Source organism: Hipposideros armiger, unplaced genomic scaffold, assembly GCF_001890085.2.
Source record: "Hipposideros armiger isolate ML-2016 unplaced genomic scaffold, ASM189008v1 scaffold_5, whole genome shotgun sequence".
NCBI classification, from domain to species: Eukaryota; Metazoa; Chordata; class Mammalia; order Chiroptera; family Hipposideridae; genus Hipposideros; species Hipposideros armiger.
In genome coordinates, this window is record NW_017731355.1 from 8,181,062 (window position 1) to 8,202,218 (window position 21,157).

The 21,157-nt window shown below is 38.1% G+C and overlaps 1 protein-coding gene across 1 annotated transcript in view; it reads left to right on the forward strand.

Moving 5' to 3' along the window:
• Nucleotides 1–8,988: 8,988 nt before the first annotated feature.
• The window catches only part of ERO1A (endoplasmic reticulum oxidoreductase 1 alpha), a 46,102-nt gene continuing 33,933 nt past the window's right edge, over nt 8,989–21,157 (forward strand). Inside the window, exon 1 of the mRNA XM_019646150.1 lies at nt 8,989–9,348. Coding sequence (XP_019501695.1) covers nt 9,235–9,348 — 114 coding nt within the window. The 5' untranslated portion in view covers nt 8,989–9,234. The remainder of the gene's footprint in view (nt 9,349–21,157) is intronic.

Genomic DNA, 21,157 nt, shown 5'->3' on the forward strand with positions numbered 1-21,157 from the left:
GGCCGGAAGGGGGAGAATTGTGGAGATGTGGGCACAAGATAAAGATGCTGAAGTTGACTGAGTCAGGAATTGGAAGTCTGATAGAACTGTCTTTCAGATTTCTGTGTTTTTCGACAAATTAATCTCTCAGTACTCTGTAAAATGAGCCTAATAATTATACCTATCTCATAGGGATTTCACAAGTTTTAAATAAAATAGTGTGCCTGTAGCTATCAACATAACGTCTACATAGTATGCATTCAAGAATGTTACTTTAAATTATTTTAAGGATAGCAATGACCTCAATTTTTGTGGTACAGGTCCCTATTGATGTACTTCTTCCCAGCATTGCTCCTGGGGAGAATTTATTTTTTTCCAATAAAAGCAGTCAAATTCCCCAAATAGAGTCCACATGGTCTCATCTTATCCAGTGGTCCTGAATGTTTGAGTTTAAGTAGGTATATTCTAATTATAGATAGATAGATAGATAGACAGATATGTATAAAGTGTAAACTTATGTGAATTAAATTACAAAGGTCACATAAAAATGTCAAAAAATTAATTAGGAAAAAATCTTATGTGTATTGTGCAAATATTCTATTCTATTTTTCCAACTATAACTGGGTATTGCAGTAGACAATAAACAAGGAAGATGGATTGAGCAGAAATAATCTGTTCTCCCACCCAGCTGCAACTATTCTGGTCAAACTAATCCATCCATTCCAAAATATAGAAGTAAATAGGAAGAGGCAGAGAAAAAAAGATGGCTCTTTTTGGTTCTATTCAATAAATATTTATAAACACATACTTCCTTGACCTGTGTTCTTTTTCTCTCACCCATCTGGGAAAATTTCAACTTCAGATGAACCTTCTATCTGTTTTCCTGCGTTGGCACCAAAACAGCCCTGTTCCTTTCTTATATGCACCTTTAAGGCTGTGTTCCTCTCCATCAGAAAATGTAGCTTAATTTGTAATTATACATTCATAAGTATGATTAAATGTTTAGTGTTTTTTCCTCCCAGTAGACTATAAGCTCCAGGAAAACAAGGACTGTGACTATTTCTTGCTCATTATTGTATCTCCAGAAGATGGTTATATATATATAAATTATTACATGAATGAATACGTGAATGTCAGACACTATGATACGTAAGCAGAGACACAAAAAGACTAAGAAATGTCATCAGTACTGAAGGAACTTACAATATCCTAGAGTAGAGAAGAGATGTGAGAAAGAAAGTAGGGCTATCTTGTTTTTTGGAAGGTCGTTAAAAGTGATGTCATAACCAACAGTGGTGAGTTAGATTTAAATCTTCAAAAAATTATTTAAGGGGCCGGCCAAGTGGCGCGATGGTTAAGAACTGGCTTGGGACGCCAGAGGACCCCGGTTCAGATCCCACATATGAGGGCCAGTGACACTGCCCTCTACAGGTAAGATGCTGAACAACAGCTCAACCTGGAGCTGGGCTACCGTGTGTAGCCAGCAGCCAGCGTGAGCGGCCAGCAGCTGCAGTGAGCGGCTGTCCAGAAGCCGACGACTGATCTGCCTCGCTCCAGAAGAGCGCAATGATGGTGCCAACTTGGGCCAATGAAGCAACGTCCTCCACAACCAGACTGAAGAACAAAACGACAGCAACTTGTCTGTTCCCCTTCCCCCAATTCCCCAGCACTGTTCCCATCCCCCCAATTCCCCAATAAAAAAAAAATCTTAAAAAAAATTATTTAAGGATAGTCTCCTAGGTCATAAAAGGTACAGGGGCTTCCTCCTCACTCTCCCTTGGATTACTCCTTCTGAGGGAAACAAGCTGTCATGCCATGAGGACATGTTAGCAGATCTATGGAGAGGCCCACATGGCAAGGGACAGCCAGCAAGGAACTGAGGCCTCTGCCAGAAGCCTTGTGAGTGAGCCATCTTGGAAGCAGAGCCTCCAGCCCTAAGCAAGCCGTCAGATGACTGAAGCCATAGCCTTGATTACAGCATCATTAGAGACTGAGTCACACAACCGAGTTTGGCTGCTCCTGAATTGCTGGCCCACAAAAATTGTGAGATGATAAATATTTGTTGTGCTAAGCCATTAAGTTTTGTGGTAATTTGTTATACAGTGATAGGGAACTGATCTTTTTCTAGAGAGAAACTGGGAAATAGTAGCAGATAGGCAAGTAGCTATTATTTTTGCTCACACATCAGCCACAACACTTGAGTCTTTAGAAATTTGTCATCCCAAATGTGTCACCCCCAAATACCTACCGGAATGTACTTAATTGAATGTGCCTATGGCTAAGCAGGAAGATGCTGAGGTAGAAATAGAAATTAGAATTCCTAGGCTTTTTGGAAATGCTTTTCTTTAATCAAAGTAATACACAAAGATAGGGGGTTTTTTTTGTAAAAAAAGTACTATAAGGCTTAGATTTAAAAAGAGGAGTCTACTGTCCCACCCTTTTCTATCTGAGTCCCTAATTCCCTAATTCTTTAATCGATTTCTTCTATGTTTACCTCCATATTTCTAAATAATATGCTTATGCTGCTATTTCTTAATAGATCTATTGGGTTGTCAGAAATGTCATGATGCATATTTGCAATGAAAAACATAGGAAAAATACATCATGATGTTTCCAACAACCCAATATTTTAGGATTTATCTTTTGAATTCCTTATAAGGAAAATAAAGATTTAGCACCCTGATATCACTCCAGATCGCCACTTTCCCTGCCTTCATCCTCAATGCATGCAAGATATACAAGTTTTGGTTAAATCACTATCCAATATTTGTCTTAATGTGGGACTACGTAAGTCAAGCAATATACTATAGTTACATTTGCTTTATTGTAAAACTTTTTTGAACTTCCTGGAATTAAAAGTTGCTTCATTTTTAAAATGTGCTTAGCTCTTTTTAAATAACTTTTTCTTCCCAACCTTACAGTACTATTGTAAACTCCCTCTGAATGTTTTTCAGAAAGTCAGTCATAGCAGGTATTTCTCCAGTCCTATGTTTTACACAGAGAAACTCTTCTTGGAGGCCTCCACCTTCTTGCTCTAATCTGGGCTCTTTAGGGCTGTTGCATAGCTCTCTTCTAGAACTTCTTCAACACCTCTCTTGTGTGGTGTCTTCTCTTTTCTGATACCAAGGTCTCCTCGTTTGTGTTTACTCCATTGTTTGTTTGGATCATATCCTCTCAGTAATTACCTGAGAAAGGATTAAAAGATGTACATTATTCTCTATCTAACAATATCTTAATTCTACTCTCCTATTTGACTAACAGTTTGGCCAGCTATAGAATTCTTTCAGGATTTTGAAGGCCTTGCTCCATTGTATTGTAACTTCCCGTGTTTCTGTAGGTACCCTTCTGATGCTTAATTATTTGTAGAGATCAGATTTTTTTTGGTTTTCTTTCTGAAAGTTTTATCTCTGTTAAGGGCATTTTCCATTCATAGAACTGGGCACTCAGTGTGCCCTATCAATCTAGATAGGCCTCCTTGAATTTTGGCTCTTTTCTTGAATTACTTCTAAGATTATCCTCTCCTCTGTTCTCATGTTCTCTCTTAGTGGTACCCTTATTAGTCAGACTCTGTTCTCCTTGAATTAGTCCTCTATTTTTTCCATCTCTTCTCATCTATTTCTACCTTTGTCTTTTTATTCCTCTACCTAGGAAATGTCCTCAATGTTCCTTGTTGAAGCTTTTTATTTTGGCCATCATATATTTAGTTTCTAAGAACTCTTTCATGTCCTCTGTTTCTTTAAAAAAATCTGGCTCTCATGTCTTTGATGATATTGGTTACAACGTTTTGTCTTTCTTTCTGTTTTCATCTTCCCTTTTGTTTTCTCAAAGTTCTTTTTTTCCGATTTCTTTTGGTTTCTCTGTTTCATATTGGAGCCTTTCTTTAACAATCTGTTGAGCTTTGGTTTTCTGGTCATAGAGTGAGTGAGGCACTAAAATAGGAAGGCAGTAGAATTCTGAGTGTGTGAGTGGGAGGAACCAGCTCTTTTTTTTTTTTTTTAAAGATTTTACGTATTGGGGAATTGGAGAAGGGAAACAGTGTTGGGGAATTGAGAAAGGGGAACAGCCAAGTTGTCCTTTAATCTTAGTTGTGGCTCCAAGTCCGGTCTCCATCCAGCCGCCCAAGGCCTCTCAGCTCAAGGTGCCATGTTCAATCTTAGTTGCGGGTGGGCATAGCTCACCATCCCATGTGGAAGTCGAACCAGCAACCTTGTTGTTAGGAGCACATGCTCTCACCAGCTGAGCTACACTGCCACTTGTTGACAGCTCAACGGCGGCACAGCTCCGGCGCAGCTCCGGCGCAGCTCCGGCGCAGCTCCGGCGCAGCTCACTGGCTCATGTGAGAATCAAACCTGTGACCCTGTTGCTCAGAGCTCGCACTCCTAACCAACTGAGCCACTCAGCCGGCCCCTCTTTTGTTGTTTTTGATGCCACTGTTTATTCCTGGAAGAGTTCTCCACCTCCTTTTAGAATGGGAAAGGAGGAGATAAGATTGTGATTGGGATAAGTTGAAAGCAGGTGTATATAAGGTCTGCAATTTTGGGAGCTGAGCCTTTCAGGTGGTCTGCTGGAGGCAGGGGAAGAGTTTTAACATTCAGCGTGGAAGGACTTCACTTAATCCACCTTTTTTCATTTCAAAACTCTCTCTTTCCTCTCCCCTCTCCCTAGAATTGTGCTAAAAGTCTTAGGTTTGTAGCCACTCTTGTTTCTTGACTGGATAACCCCAATATCAAAATATTTTCAAAATTAATTTTAGATAACTTTCTTTTATTTTTTTCTAATGAATCAACTGGTAGTTGAGTCTCTACTTTGTCATCAGTTTTCTCACATCCATACCTTTTGTGAATTTTCTCTTGTCAATTCCAATTCTATGTGTCTTCTCCCCTATCTGCAATTACCTCTGCCCAAAAATGATCGCTTTGCCTCTCAGCTTATAGTATTTGTTTGAATCATAATCACACATTGCCCCGTGACATCTCATGCTGTTATTATCTTTTCAAGTTAGTTAATTTATTTGTAAATTATTTAATTCACTCAGCAGTCATCTTGTGAAGCACATATACAATGCTAAGTGCTAGGGAACCTAAGACTACCAAGGCAAGTTCCCTACCCATCTGTTAAATGGGGGAAAACTGTACATTAATATATATTTCATTCCATGTGATAAGCACAAATTATATGATCTAATTCAACCATAGAGGAGAGGAGGAATTAGGGAGGTAGCCAATAAAGTGAGGGTGATGGGTGTGGGACAAGGAAGAAAACATTTCAGGAGAGGAAACAGGATAAGCAAAGACAAGATAAACAATAAATGTTCATTGGAACTGGCAACAAGAAGGTCAGGTAAGAGGTGTTTCAAGAGGGTGGAGTTGGAAACTGATTTCACAGTGGGTTAAGGTGTGAATGGGAAGTTAAGTGAAGTCAGTTACTATTTATATTATAGCTTGCTCTTTGAAGAACATGAAGTAAATAAAGAATGTGAAGATAGATAGAGCTTAGGTGACATGTCTCCCCAACTCAGATGATCTCAAGCATCTTGAGAGAAAAGCCTAGCAATGTACTATGTGCACATTTATATTAAATAATTATTAATTAAATAAGTCAATGTAATCAAATATCAGCACCCAAATTTTAGATTTTTACTTAGCCTTTGTTCCACTTGTCTGTCATAATATTCCTTTTCCTTGACCAACTTCTTTTCTATAAATTATTTCTGTCCAGTCTATTTGATGCCAGAAAATGTTTAGGTACTGGAAAACTTCCCCCAGAAATCTTTATGTCCCATTTTGAGAAACTGGTCTCAAACTGTTTCCAGCTTTGGTCATTTAAAACATAATGGCTGTTATTTGCACACTAATCAGATTCCATCAAGAAATGCTGTGTATATTAAAGTCATATTATTGTTATAATGACTAGTTATTAGAAAAACAAGATTGTATCCTTATTCACCTCTAAAATATTTAATGTTGTCTAGTAAAGTTATAATAGATGGTAGGCTGGACTTGAAGAAACAAGAGATTGGACTATGTACCCTATGGGTGCTCCTTAAATAATTACTGAATGACTAGTCAGTTATTTCATGGATTCTAATACAGGTGAGATGGTTGCCAGAGCGGGCACAGTTGAAAAAGTAAACTCATACAAAGGTTGACTCAAAGAATTCTCAGGGAAATGTCAGTAATAGTTACACCACATGTATAAACTGTATTTTACACATTCTAAAATCTTTTACAAATCTGAAAGGAAAAATTTTAATTATCAAGAAAATAAAGAAAGATACAACAATCCCACTTCTGGGTATATGTCCAAAAACAACTAAACCATTATCCCGAAGAGATATCTGTACTCCCATGTTCACTGCAGTATTATTGACAATTGCCAAAGTGTGGAAACAACCTAAATGTCCAGCAGTAGATAAATGGATAAACAAGCTGTGGTATACATATACAATGGACTATTTTTCAGCCATGAGAAAGAAGGAAATCCTGCCATTTATTACAAAATGGATGGACCTTAGGGGCATTATGCTAAGTGAATAAGTCAGACAAAGAAAGACAAATACAGTATGATATCACTTACATGATGTGGAATAACAAATTTTTTTAAAAGTAAAACTCATAGAAAGAGAGAGTAGGAAAGTGGTTTCCAGGGGCTGGGGGGGTGGGGGAAATAGGGAGAGGATGGTAAAAGGGTACAAACTTTCTATCATAAGATGAATAAGGTATGAGGATCTAATGTATAACATGTGACTATATTTGATAACATTGTATTGTGTAACTAAAATTTGCTGTGAGTTGAACTTAAATATTCTCACCAAGGTGGTAAAAAGGGTAAATATGTGAGATGATGGATGTATTAATTAACTCGATGGGGGGAATCCTTCCACAATGTATATGTATATGTATATGTATATGAAATCACCACAGTGTACATACACTTTAAATAACTTACCATTTTACTTGTCAATTATACCTCAGTAAAGCTAAAAACAAGACAACAAAGTAGAAAAAAGTTGTCTTGCATGGTAATTGTTTCTGATGACAAGTTTGCTAGAAATTTGTTCTGGGCAAGAGTTTGAGTCTTATGGAGTAGAGCTTTTATCCTGGAAACAATGACAATGTTAAAATTCAAAATTACAAGCTATTGCATCAGGGTGAAATCTAGGGATGATTCATGTTCAGATTGCTTCCTTCTGCAATTTTAGGCTTTATTTATTTAGTATCTGTTTTCATATTGTGTCTCTCATTTTGATGGCCTAATCTTCAGATTATGAATACTGTGGCCACATGAATTTGTTTTACAAACATAAAGAGAAGCTCCTTGGTAAGATGTCTATGTGTCAACAGGCATGTTTGGGTCATAATCCCTGCTTAAGGAGTATAAAGAGATTACAATTCAGTGGTAGAACCGTGAAGTAGAAAACATCAAAAGGTTGCATGCTAAATTCCACGGGGTGTCCATCTTTCTTCCACATGCAATGACGGGGGCTTATATATCTTTATATGTCTAACGTCTAGTTTAGCCCAGCACAGAGTAAATTTATTGTATTGTAATTCTTTTAGAGACTGGGACTGGGTGAAGAGGAAATCAGGAAGACCACATAGAAGAGGGAACAAGTGAACTGGGTCTGGCCCTAGAGGGATAAGTAGGATTTGTATACATGTATAACGAAAAAGAACTTTCCAGGTAAAGAGGGAGGTTGTATTAATATGTACCCACATGTAGCATATTGTAGATAGTAAAATCAGAGCTTCTCAATCCCCCCAAGATGTCATGTTTGGTGACTTTTTTGTTACATGTTGGTCTGCTTGGCAGTGGTGGACAGAGCATAGGCTGTGGGCTTTGAGGGGAGAAATATCTAAGTTTGAGTCTCACCTCTAACATACCACATGATTTTGAATAATGTATATAAACTTTCTATGCCTATTTTTCTCAGCTAATAGAAGTGATACCTATTTTGGGCCTACCATATCCTAATCTACTTTATTAAATAATAGTTTTGTTTTTTAAAAAAGATAATTTGAAATATTTGAACTTTTAATGTATAAGATGTTAGAAAGCTTTCCAGTTTCACCTTTAAAATGTCTCCTTAACAACAACAACAACAACAAGCTGATAGACTAGTCCCGTGGCTGGGAATCAGAGGACCTGGCTCTATCAGCAGCCAGCTCCCAGTCCTGACTCACATCATCTCACCTTTCTGGGCCTGTTTCCTTCTATAACGTGAGAGGGAAGTCTCCATATCTGCTGTCCCATACAGAGCCACATTTGACTATGAAATGTAGCTAGTTCATATAAAATACACACCATATTTCAAAGATAAAAAGAAAAAAAGGTAAAATATTTATAATTAATATTGAGTACCCTGTATTTCCCCATGTATAAGACGCATCCGTTTTCGAAAACTTTGGGGTCTGAAATCTGGGTGAGTCTTATCCAGTGGTTGTATGAGCACAAAAACAAGCGCGAAAAAAGCGGGAAATGCAAGTAAAAAAAATCTACAACCACTGTATAAGACGCACCCAGTTTTTAGACCCCAAATTTTTCGAAAACGGGTGCGTCTTATACATGGGGAAATATGGGTATATTTTGAAATATTTTGCACATATTGGGTTAAATAAAATATATCATTAAAATTAATTTCACCTGTTTCTTTTTGCTCTTTTGATGAGACTACTAGAAAATCTAAATTTGCCCAGGTAGCCCTGGTCTAGAATGATCACTAACATCCCTTTCGATTTTAAGGCTCTTCCAGGGACACTGGGGACACGTAATACTTATAGTGAGATGCGGAAGGATTGGCTCGGAGTGCGCTCAGTGGGGCGGCGCCCTGCGGGAAGACACGACCCCTTCGGCTCTCTCTCTGGCAGCGGCAAGGACCCCCGACTCCCGCGCGAGGGCTGCGGCCGGACCAGCGTGGCCTTGTCTCCAGGCTCCCGGCGTTAGAGGAGCGGGGGGGCGCGCGCGGCGGTCGGGCGGGAGGAACCGGGAAGCGGATTCGTTCGTCAGCTTCACACGCGGAGAAGGAAGCCGACTCACGGCCCTGGGCTGCCGGTGCGGGCGCCTCGGCACGTCCGCAGGTTCCACCGGGCGGTGGCGGCTGCTGAGAGGCTGGAGAACCGAGGGCGGGCCTGGGAGGCGGCCGGGAGGTGGGGCGTCGGCGGGGGCCGGCGCTCGCTGGCTTCATCTGCGGACGCACGGCCTGCGCCCGAGTGCTGAGTTCTCCGAGGTGCAAGGCGACGAGCGGCAACAGCGGCTATGGGCAGCCACTGGGGCTTCCTGATCGGCCTCCTGGGAGCCGTGTGGCTGCTCCGCTCGGGCCACGGCGAGCAGCAGACCCCAGAGACGGCGGCGCAGAGGTGCTTCTGTCAGGTGAGGGGTGTGCGAGGCGGTGCTGCTCATCCCGGTGCTCCCCGCCTCCGTCCCGCGCGCCCGGGCAGGTGAGGGGCTGGGAGAGGCTGGGGGCCGGCGGTGTGTGCATTTTTGCATCTCCAACCGGCCCGACGAGCAACCAGCCTCCTGTGCTTCCGCGCCCTGGCCGGAGCTGAGTTCTCCGCAGCTCGCATGGGTCGGTGTGGACTGGTCTCCCACTGCTTCCGATCAGGCGTGGGGCGAGAGGTGTGGGTGCACGGTGTATGTTTTTACCTAGTTGACATGCATTTTGTTGGTCTTCCCTACCTAGAGAGGGTGTGCACAGTGTGCACACACACTCAATATTTATTTCCGCAGAAGCTGGGTTTTTCTAACTTCTAACTTTTCCTGGAACTGTGTATGTACGCTGTGCCTGTGCTGGGTGCCCTCGGCAGCATTTCTGGCCAAGACAGGCTGGTGTGGGTGCGGGGAGGAGGCTGCTGTCAGATCTTGTCGTCAGGCAGGAGAATGGCTTCCTGTGGCTTTTCTGTGTCTAAGCCCAGTGCCTGGCATCTTTGGGGTCACGGCTGCCCTGTGACCTTACTCGTCCTGTGTGTCCTTGCTGAAATGAGATTCTCTTACCGTGACATCCATATAACTGGTTTGAATTGGGAGAATGGTCCTTACTCCACAAATTTGATTACAGCATATTAAGATCATTTCTTTCTGTTAGTAACAGATGAGCAAAAAATTCAAAAAAACTTCCAGTTTTCTGCATCTTACAGTAGCTCGTATTTTCATGTCTTTACTCTTAAAGCCACTGGTTGGCTTTTCTGTTCATAAAAATTACATTTTATACAAAATCGAGGGTGAGCATCTAAATTGTTCCTTTTAAATTGATTTACTATTCATTTATTATCAGAAATAACATTTGTGTGTGTTGGGGCCATACTATTTCACAGGGGACAGAAACACTTTAAATATCTTTTTCACTGTTTTGTATCCTTGGATTTTGCTGTTTTGCTGAGAGATTTGGGATTTGAGGTGTTATTTGGAAACGTGTTAGAGAAGTTGAAAGGAAGTTGCTGCTTTGCAAATAAGAGATGGAAACGCTCCTTTACCTTCGGTATTGCAAATGGCACTCAGGAAAAGGGTTAGTTTTCTTTTGATTACAAATATCAACCACAAAGTTTAAATATTTTAAAAAGTTTAAACGTTTAATAAGTAAAGTAGAAATGTGTGACTTTAAAATAAGGTATTTAGGACTTCCGGTCAAGGTGGCAGTGTAGGTAAATGCTATGCTCTCCTCCTTTCATGACCTCATCCAAATTACAACTAAATTATAGAACCACCACCCTTGAGAACCACCTGAAGACTAGCTGAACAGAACTCTTACAACTAACAATACAAAGAAGCCACATTGGGACTGGTAAGAGGGGTAGAGATGCAAAGTGGGCTAGTCACACACCCACGTGTGGCAGTTAAAAATCAAGAGAGATATCTCAGTGGCAGAAATCCCCTCTGAGGAGTGAGGGGTCCCAGCCCCACACTGGGCTCCCCAGCCTGGAGCACCAATGCTGGAAAGAGGAGCCCCCAAAACATCTGGCTATGAAAATCAGTGGGGAGTCCAGCTGGGTGAGACAGAGGGCTGCTGGACTCCCAGGCATTCCTCTTAAAGGGCCTGAGTGCAGACTTTCTCACTGATGGACACACTTGCTCTGAGCTCTAGCGCTGGGCAGCAGCTTGAAAAGCATATGGGGAGGAACTGAATCTGGTGTCTGGGTGAAGACTGGAGGGGCAGCTCGCTGCCATTTTGTTAGTTGCATAGACCTTCTCTTACCCAGCCTGCAGGCACAGGCAGGCACTAAATCTGAGTCCCATCAAACTTGACCCATCCTGGTGATTGCCTGAGAACTTGCCCCACCTAACACACCTACAGGCCCAAACCTCTTTCAGCAGCTGTTACTCACAAGTGGCTGGCCTCAGCACATGCTACGGGCTTCCTTAAAATCTCTGAAAGTGCCACAAACCCCAACAAGCAGCGGCTGGCATTGTCATGCCCTGTTCCTCTTGCCAAGCAGCCCCCATTCCAGCACTAGTATCAGCCAGCCTCGGTTCACAGCATAGCATCCCCCAGGCACCTCCAAGCCCAGCACAGGCAGCTACCAATTGCAGATTTCCTTGTAGCTCCTACCAGGTGGCTTTGGGCCAGGTACAGGCAGCGGGTGACCTGGGACTACACCGGAGCCCCTTCTACGAGGACCCAGAACCAACACACCTGATGACTGGCTTTCGATCACACCAGAGCACCACCCAATTAGCTCCACAAATGACACACTGCAAGGGTGGACTCAGCAGGCACCAGAGTCCCACTACAGGGAATCTCACTCCATGGGGCCAGCTCCCATAGAATAGCTCATCTGCTGTAGTCATGGCCCATCCTCAGAACCCATTAGCCTGAGTGTCAGTTCCACCCACTGATGGGCCAACAGCCATCAAGGCTCAATTACAACAGGAGGGCACACACAGCCCACAGAAAGGATGCACCTGGAAGCACCCAACTCAGGTGAACAGGAAGAATGTGCCACTGGACCCACAGGACACCTATTCCACAAGGCCACCCTGCCAAGACTGGGAGACATAGCAGATCTGTCTAATACATAGAAACAAGCACAGGGAGGCAGCCAAAATGAGAAGACAAAGAAACATGACCCAAATGAAAGAACAGGACAAAATCTAGAAAAGGAACAAAACAAAATGGAGGCAAGCAACCTAGCAGATACAGAGTTCAAAATAGAGGATACTCAATGAACTTAAGGGAAGAATAGATGAAGTCAATGAGAACTTCAACAAAGAGATGGGAAACACAAAAAAGTACATAAAAGCCTGAAAAAAGAAGCAGTCAGAAATGAAAAATACAATAACTGTAATGAATACATTAGATAGAATCAATAGCAGATTAGATGAAGCAGAGGATTGAATCAGTGATTTGGAAGACAAGGTAGTGGGAAACACCCAACTGGAACAGCAAAAAGAAAAAAATAATAATAAAAAAATCAGTATAGTTTAAGAGACCTCTGGGAAAACATCAAGCATAACAACATTTACATCATAGGTGTACCAGAAGTAGAGGAGAGAAAGCAAGGCATTGAAAACCTACTTGAAGAAATAATGACTGAAAACTTCCCTATCTTGGCAAAGGAAATAGACATACAGTCTAGGAAGTGTAAAGAGTCCCAAACAAGATGAACCCAAAGAAGCCAACACCAAGACACATCATAATTAAAATGCCAAAGGTTAAAGACAAAGAGAGAATCTTAAAAGCAGCAAGAAAAAAGCAGTTAATTACCTACAAGGGAGCGCCCATAAAACTGTCAGCTGATTTCTCACCAGAAACTTTGCAGGTCAGAGGGGATTGGCATGAAATACTCAAAGTGAGGAAAAACCAAGTTCCTACAACCAAGATTACCCAGCAAGACTATCATTTAGAATTAAAGGACAGATAAAGAACTTCCCAGGCAAGAAAAAGCTAAAGGACTTAATAACCACCAAACCAGTATTACAAGAAGTGTTAAAAGGACTTTTTTTAAGAAGAAGAAAAAAATATGAATAATAAAATGAAAAAACTGCATACCTATCAGTAATTAGTTTAAATGTAAATGGATTAAATGTGCCAGTCCAAAGACATAGGGTAGCTGAATGGATAAGAAAACAAGATCCAGGTGTCCATTGATAGATGTTTGGATAAAGAAGATGTGGTACATACGTATATACAATGGAATATTACTTGGCCATAAAAAGAATGAAATTTTACCATTTGCAACAACATGGATAGACCCAGAGGGTATTATGCTACGTGAAATAAGTCACACAGAGAAAGACAAATACCATATGATTTCACTTACATATTGAATCTAAAAAACAAAAGAAATTAACAAATAAAACAGAAACAACCTCATAGATACAGAGAACAAACTGATGGTTGGGGAGCTGGGTGAGAAAGGTGAAGGGATTAAGAAGTACAAATTGGCAGTTACAAAATAGCCATGGGGTTGTACAATAAAGCATAGGGAATATAGTCAGTAATATTGTAATAACTATAGACGGTGTCAGGGCGGTACTAGACTTATGAGGGAGATCACTTTGTAAGTTATCTAAATATCTTNCTTAGTGAGTTCCCTAGTGGCCAAATATGGACTATTTGAGCATCAAAAGGAATAATAGCTAAGCAACTACCTATTTACATTTCCATGCTGTAATATATTATCAGCAGTCCATAGAATAATTTGTTGCTGAATTTTTTTTGTTTACTTGTAATAATATAAAAACTGCCTAACTATTCTCAGTTTAAAATATTTGTTAACTTCCATAACTTGTTTTATGAATTTTTCTCATAAATCATAGAAATTTAAAATATTTTTTCAGAAGGTAGAATAAATGTCTTATAAAAGCATTTTTTTCTTTTTCAGGATGAAGTCCCTGATGGAATTAAATCTGCGAGCTACAAGGTATGTACATGTATTTATTAATATGTCTAGTATCTTGACAAAAAACTTGAATAAATCTTTTCCCCTGCCAGCTACTACTCTACTTCTCTGCTCCCCTTTAGAGTGAAGCCCCTTGAGACTTATTTGCACTCAATGGCTCCAGTTATTTTGTTCAACTTTTTATTATGGAAAGCATGAAAGAGAAATAAAAGTTGAGAAAAAAAAACATGTACCCATCACCCAGCTTCAGCAATTATCGATGTAATTATCCATGTAAAAGTCTGTTTCATTATTACCTCCCACTTCATTCTCCCAGTTACTTTTAAAGCCAATCTCAGAAAAATTGTTTTGTTTAAAAATACTTTATATACAGGGGTGCCAAAAAAATGTATTACACATCACTTGTATTCATCTTTCGTTATCAGTATATATTATTACAATTTTAATACAGTTTTCTCCTTTCTTAAAATGTGTATACATTTTTTTGAAACCCTCTGTATACATATATATCTCTGTGACAAAAAGATACTTTAAAAACAATATAACCATAGTCAGGCTTCAGATTTCTCTAGTTGTTTCATAGGTGCCTTAATAGTTTGTTTAAAACAGGGTTCAAACATATTCCACATACTTCATTTGGTTATTGTGTCTCTTATGTTTCTTTCTCGCTCTCTATTAAAATACATTTTTAATTTTATAGTATTTTTAGATTTACAGAAAAATTGTGAAGATAGTACAGAGTTCCCATATATTCCACACCTAGATTCCTCTATAATTAACATCTTACATTTGTATGGTACATTTATTACAATTAATGGGCTGATATTGATACATTATTACTAACTAAAGTCCATACTTTATTCAGATTTCCTTAGTTTTCTGCCTAATGTCCATTTTNCTCATGTGGGATCCAAACCGGGGCCCTGCTGCTCAGAGCTGGCGTCCCAAGCCAGCTCTTAACCAATGCGCCACTTGGCCGGCCCTACAATTAGATATTTTTAAAAACTGTTTTCCATTATTATTTTACAGGTAAACTTGAAGAGGCCGTGTCCTTTCTGGAATGATATCAACCAGTGTGGAAGAAGAGATTGTGCTGTCAAGCCTTGTCAGTTTGTAAGAACCATGTATATATATATACATTTAAATACTGTTACATCTTTGTTCAAATAATTGCAACTTTTTAAAAGGGGCCAATATAACTAAAATCATATTTTAATCCTTAGGCTAAATATAATGTTTATATTTGCATGTCATTAAACTTACAAATATAAAACCTATTTTGAATTATACTGCCTTCATAATAGACTTTAAATTTTGTGATTAATATAAACCTTTTACTTATTAGTGAGATTAATACTATACAACCTAACAGCTATTTGATTTTATGATGGTGTGAAAGCAGTACACATTCATCAGAAACTGTACTTTGAATTTAAAACTTTGATCTTTTCCCAGGCTAGTGATATGCGGTACTGTACTGTCTTGTGATGCCAGCAAAATGATTTTCCCCAACGTTGGCTAATGTAAATGTTCTGAGCATGTTTAAGTTAGGCCAGGCTAAGCTATGATGTTCGGTAGGGTAGGTGCATTAAATGCATTTTGATTTAATTATATTTTTCAACTTGTGATAGGTTTATTGAGATATAACCCCGTCATAAGTTGAGGAGCATCTATAGTTCTTTTGGCTTGATATTTGTTTTTCTTCTTATATCTTACCTGAACAAAGTTATGTTTAAGGTATAATAAAATGAAATTAATCAAGGTATAAACAAAATCCCTCCTTTTTTTTCCCTAAGTGTATTATTTTTCATGGATTTCCTTGGGTGAGGAGGGGTTGGACAAAATACCTGGTTTTATGTAGGAATTCTCAGAGCATTAAAATTTGAAGTATTCTGTTCTGAAAGCAGAGAATTTTACACTTTTCATTGAAGTCTTTTTTTCCATTGAAAGTGTATATTTTTATTTTACTATTTTTATTGTAACAAAATATACATAACATAATATTTACCATTTTTAAGTGTGTAGTTAGTTCATTGGCATGAAGTACTTACATTGCTGTGCAACCGTCAACATCATCCATTTCCAGAACTTCTTCATCTTCTCAAACCGAAACTCCATGCTCATTAAACAATAATAACTTCCTGTTCCTCCACCCCTCTGGCTTCTGGGGACCGCTATTCTGCTTTTTTTTCTCTATGAATTTGACTATTCTAGATACCGCATATAAGGGGAATCATTACAATGTTTGTCCTTTTGTGCCTGGCTTACTTCACTTAGCATAATGTTTTCAAGCTTTATCTATACTGTACCATGTGTTAGAATTTTATTCCTTTTTATGGCTGAATAATATTCCACTGTATGTATATACTACATTTTATTTATCCATTCACCTGTTGATTGACTTTTGGGTTGTTTCCACCTTTTATCTATTGTGAATAATGCTGCTGTGAAATTCAAAAAGAAATTCAAATTTCTTTTGAATCCCTACTTTCAGCTTTTTTGGGTATACACCAGACCTAGAATTGCTGGATCATTTAGAAATTCTATGTTTAATTTTTTGGGGAATGCTATGCTGTCTTTCACAGTGGCACCATGTTACATTCCCAATAGCAACGCACAAGGGTTTCAATCCTCATCCTCACTAATACTTGCAATTTTCTGTTTTTTGGATAATAGCCATCCAAATGGGTATAATGTGGTAGTATAATTTTGAGCAGTTTATTTTATGTATGTAAATATGGCTATGTAGACATATCTAACATGTGGAATCAAGGCAAATGTAAAATATTATTTAAGGATATTTTATCATTAGATGAATGAGAAGCATGTTTTAGTTATATTATTCCTGATAGATACAAATTGATAATTCAAGGATTAATGTATGTGACACCTTATGATACTATGATTACAGCATGAACATATCATTACAGTGATATTATCAATTTAAATGTTTCATTTGACTTCATAAGTTCTAGCACTTATATTTAGGAAGAGGAAAAATAGTTGGGAAAATTAAAATTTACCAAAAATTTATTTATATGACTCATTAAAAATTCTAAATATATGGTATATACTTAATAAAAGCATTTCATTGCAATTAGACATTAACTGGGCTATTAACATTAGCTGGAACAAGTAAATATTAATAGTTTTACAATTATTACAAATTTGAATCTCATCTTGAAACTGCAATTATTTCTGATTATTGTTAATGAAGTATAGAACTAGGGGATGCCACCTTGAGAAGAAGATTGGAGGGGGCAGAAAACCTGAGAGATGTTTAGTATCAAGTAATAGCATATTGATTCCCAGGTGGACAGACCAAGGATGAGACCTATTTTATTGTAAAATTTAGAGAAAGCAAACAATTTTAGCATTTAAGAAACACTAAAAGGTAGATGTTTATGACTTTGCTTGAATTCATATAAATGCTAAATAAAGAATCAGGTGAAAGTTAGCAATTTGTAATGAGGAACTGAGACAGACTCTAGTAATTTCACCTGCAGAATGGGGCAGCGTGCATTTCATGCTAGTAGTCTTTTTCTTCAACTGGTCTCACAATGGAGAGAAAGCTTTTCCTTTAAAAGATAATTAAATGATGTTTATCCACCAAAATATATTAGTTTATAATTATACATATATATTTTATATATATGTATAAAAGGTATAAGTAAAAGGATTATATAACCACAAAATTTAAATTCTATTATTATGAATTATATATATAGACATNTTAGCCTGAGTGTCAGTTCCACCCACTGATGGGCCAACAGCCATCAAGGCTCAATTACAACAGGAGGGCACACACAGCCCACAGAAAGGATGCACCTGGAAGCACCCAACTCAGGTGAACAGGAAGAATGTGCCACTGGACCCACAGGACACCTATTCCACAAGGCCACCCTGCCAAGACTGGGAGACATAGCAGATCTGTCTAATACATAGAAACAAGCACAGGGAGGCAGCCAAAATGAGAAGACAAAGAAACATGACCCAAATGAAAGAACAGGACAAAATCTAGAAAAGGAACGAAACAAAATGGAGGCAAGCAACCTAGCAGATACAGAGTTCAAAATAGAGGATACTCAATGAACTTAAGGGAAGAATAGATGAAGTCAATGAGAACTTCAACAAAGAGATGGGAAACACAAAAAAGTACATAAAAGCCTGAAAAAAGAAGCAGTCAGAAATGAAAAATACAATAACTGTAATGAATACATTAGATAGAATCAATAGCAGATTAGATGAAGCAGAGGATTGAATCAGTGATTTGGAAGACAAGGTAGTGGGAAACACCCAACTGGAACAGCAAAAAGAAAAAAATAATAATAAAAAAATCAGTATAGTTTAAGAGACCTCTGGGAAAACATCAAGCATAACAACATTTACATCATAGGTGTACCAGAAGTAGAGGAGAGAAAGCAAGGCATTGAAAACCTACTTGAAGAAATAATGACTGAAAACTTCCCTATCTTGGCAAAGGAAATAGACATACAGTCTAGGAAGTGTAAAGAGTCCCAAACAAGATGAACCCAAAGAAGCCAACACCAAGACACATCATAATTAAAATGCCAAAGGTTAAAGACAAAGAGAGAATCTTAAAAGCAGCAAGAAAAAAGCAGTTAATTACCTACAAGGGAGCGCCCATAAAACTGTCAGCTGATTTCTCACCAGAAACTTTGCAGGTCAGAGGGGATTGGCATGAAATACTCAAAGTGAGGAAAAACCAAGTTCCTACAACCAAGATTACCCAGCAAGACTATCATTTAGAATTAAAGGACAGATAAAGAACTTCCCAGGCAAGAAAAAGCTAAAGGACTTAATAACCACCAAACCAGTATTACAAGAAGTGTTAAAAGGACTTTTTTTAAGAAGAAGAAAAAAATATGAATAATAAAATGAAAAAACTGCATACCTATCAGTAATTAGTTTAAATGTAAATGGATTAAATGTGCCAGTCCAAAGACATAGGGTAGCTGAATGGATAAGAAAACAAGATCCAGGTGTCCATTGATAGATGTTTGGATAAAGAAGATGTGGTACATACGTATATACAATGGAATATTACTTGGCCATAAAAAGAATGAAATTTTACCATTTGCAACAACATGGATAGACCCAGAGGGTATTATGCTACGTGAAATAAGTCACACAGAGAAAGACAAATACCATATGATTTCACTTACATATTGAATCTAAAAAACAAAATAAATTAACAAATAAAACAGAAACAACCTCATAGATACAGAGAACAAACTGATGGTTGGGGAGCTGGGTGAGAAAGGTGAAGGGATTAAGAAGTACAAATTTGCAGTTACAAAATAGCCATGGGGTTGTACAATAAAGCATAGGGAATATAGTCAGTAATATTGTAATAACTATAGACGGTGTCAGGGCGGTACTAGACTTATGAGGGAGATCACTTTGTAAGTTATCTAAATATCTTACCACACCTGAAACTAATATAATATTGAATGTCAACTGTAATTGAAAAATTAAAAATAATAAAAAGTTTTACACCCCAAAAATAAAATAAAATAAGGGATTTAGTATTGAAAAATGATGTCCAATATAACATTTCAACAGCATTCTAGAGATTGGATAATGAAATAAAAGTACATGTTGAGCTTTTCAAGTTTCACTTTTTGCCTCCAATAACTTTTTCAGATATCTGATTAAAATTCGGGAGCTTTTAAAATTTTAATTTATTTCGTTTTTCTTCTGATTTGTGTTTAAGCTTTTCCCCCTCTTTTATATTTTCAAGATTTAAATACTCTCCCAACTAAAAAATCTGGTAAACCCCATTTTTTTTTCTTTTAGAACAACAGTGGCTACCTGATTTTCTTTTCAGGGTCAACTTTTTAAAAAAAATTAGTTTCAGGTGTACAGGCAATGTAATAGTTAGACACATCCCTCACAAAGTGATGACCCCCACCCCCAATCTAATACCCCCCTGACATCGTATATAGCTATTACTATACCATTGACTATATTCCCTATGCTGTACCCCACATCTTTTCAGGATCAACTTTAAAAATTAATAAATTGAGGGTCACATACTAAAAGAACAATTTTAAAAGAAATTTAAAATGATCTACTTAACTAAACTTAAGAACACAGAGCATCAATTCTATAATAATTCAATAAGTGAAACAAAAGTATACTTTAGTTCTGTTATGGTCAGTAATGGAAGGTATGGGGGTAAGGGAAGAAAGGAGAGGGGACAGTGATGAAGAGACATGAAGAGAAAAATGGAGACAAGCACATAGACATGCACACAAAAACAAAAGAAGAGAGAGAAAGAAAACAGATGGAGAAAGAAAAGATATGGAGAGATGAATGGTGGAAAATATTTATTCAACAAATATTTATAAACACTGATAGGAGTGTTTGGAATACAGAAATAACTGTGGCATGATCCCTGCCCTGAAGAGCTTACAGTTTAGTGAATAATATTCTTTGGGGTTTGGAGAGAGGCAGGGACCCTAAGCGTTTAGAAAAACAAGTTAGTAAATAGTGTTAGAAATTAAATTAAAAACTAAAATTTCACCTTATGTTTGGAAATATAAGTTAAAATCTTCTCTGGTTCTATTTGCAGTATTCAATTACTGCAAAGTCCTGTTGATTCTGCTGTGTTAACATCTAGTCATATTTCTTTTCTCCCTTCCTTTTTCCGGTCCCTCTTACCACTTCTTTGAGTTACTACATAATCACTCCTCACCACATTTTTGCATAGCTACCTGGCTTGTAGTAGGGGTTCAGTTAACAGCATATCAGTTATTTGAGCCACAGCAGCATGTAGTTACTTATTTGACCTTAAAAAGTCATTGAAGTAAAATGTACAAAGATCTACAAATAATCAGATTAAATTCAACAAGCGTTTATTGAGGCCTACACTGAATGAGTTTTGAGAGGTCAAGAAATGAATTTAAAAAAATTAAAAATTTAGTCCTAATTCTTTACACTCCAGAGTTCTGAGCCTGGTACATAATTGGTATTCAGCAAGGATTAGGGAAATTATGATACAAATCTGAACACTGCTAGCAGGAGTATATTTTTCTAATGCTGCTTAGCAAGCTATTTGCATGTTTTTCTGGAATTGATCTTTCAGATGGTTTGGCTCCAAATGTATCTTTAAACTTAGTTATACTACATATGCCTGTTAGTTGACATCAAATCCTACTAAAAACATTTTCACTGTATGTTGTTAAGTTCTTTAACAGTAGTGCTTTAGTATTAGTTGCTGGAAATATGTGACCAAGTGCCTGGGACTTGTAAATCTTCCTTACATGTAAACCCTCCCCTCCCATTTAAAAAACCCATTCTATTAATTTTTTTTTTTT